This window comes from Myotis lucifugus, unplaced genomic scaffold (genome assembly GCF_000147115.1).
Source record: "Myotis lucifugus unplaced genomic scaffold, Myoluc2.0 scaffold_76, whole genome shotgun sequence".
NCBI classification, from domain to species: domain Eukaryota; kingdom Metazoa; phylum Chordata; class Mammalia; order Chiroptera; family Vespertilionidae; genus Myotis; species Myotis lucifugus.
In genome coordinates, this window is record NW_005871124.1 from 1,639,927 (window position 1) to 1,641,050 (window position 1,124).

Here is a 1,124-nt window from a genome sequence, read left to right on the forward strand (position 1 = left end):
AATGCTAGGAAATTTGATGAATTTGCATTTTGAAGAGAGGGTCGATGGTAGAAATAATTTCGAGTTTTTAAGTTTCACTCTTCCTTGTTAGTCTGTGCTAGAGTTTTGTTTTTTGTTTCTTAAATTCTGGAGACGTGCCACTGATTTCTAATACTTGACAAATTGCCACATGCCCCTGTTTAAGGGCCACTTGTAGGAAGTCATCTAGATCATTAGGGGAATCCGGTTTCGTAGTTGTATCTTTGTTACAGCAGAATGTGTGCACTTAATTCTTAGAGTGATACCTTGAAAAAGAATTCGTTGAAGTTTATTTAGGATTCAGCGTTTTGTCCCACCATGATTTAATATGCTAACTCACTGGGAATGGGGAAACATACTTCATAATTTTCAACATGGATGCAAAAGATTTATGATGCTCATCATTCATTTACTAATCTGTTTTCTTCTCAGGTGTTTTGGGGAACGAGTTTAGTATATTAAGATCCCCGGGGTCCGTTGTGTTCCGCGATGGAAATTGGCCTATACCAGGAGAGCGAATCCCAGATGTGGCTGCATTATCCATGGGTTTCTCTGTGAAAGAAGTATGTGTATTTAAATATATATATTTGGGCCCCGGCGGGTAGCTCAGTTGATTGGCGTGTCATCCAACAATTAAGCTGCAACACATAGTAACTGAGCGATCATGTGATGTAGCAGAGGCGGCCGGGACCCAGTGAGTATGAGGGATGTCCAGCTGTGCCCCAGAAGAAAAGGGATTCTGTTTGCTCCGTCTTCCTGTCATCTCCCATTTTATAAGTTTGGTGCTTTTGATGTGGCCTCCAGATATCATCCATCACTCAGAGGAGCTGTCCTCCGAGGTCCTGGCTGCCCTTGAAACCAGAAGCAATGCCTGGGAGGGGCTCCTGAGCTCCTAGCATGAGCAGGACTGGCGGTTACATTTAAGGATGGGATCTGTACTTTGTTCTTTACAGACTTAAATTTGATTACAAATGGCAATTAAGGTAACCTTTAGAAATAATTATTAGTGAACTAATATGAGTTACTTTCAGCAGGAATTTTGTTTTATTTATAAAGAGCTTAGTCTAATGAAAAAAAATTTTTTGAGATGTTTTTGGTTGATTTTA

The 1,124-nt window shown here is 40.2% G+C and overlaps 1 protein-coding gene across 1 annotated transcript in view; it reads left to right on the forward strand.

Moving 5' to 3' along the window:
* Positions 1–429: 429 nt before the first annotated feature.
* ATP6AP2 (ATPase H+ transporting accessory protein 2) overlaps positions 430–1,124 on the forward strand; it is an 8,661-nt gene continuing 7,966 nt past the window's right edge. The window contains exon 1 of the mRNA XM_014457417.2: positions 430–581. Within this exon, the coding sequence (XP_014312903.2) occupies positions 561–581 (21 nt within the window). The 5' untranslated portion in view covers positions 430–560. The remainder of the gene's footprint in view (positions 582–1,124) is intronic.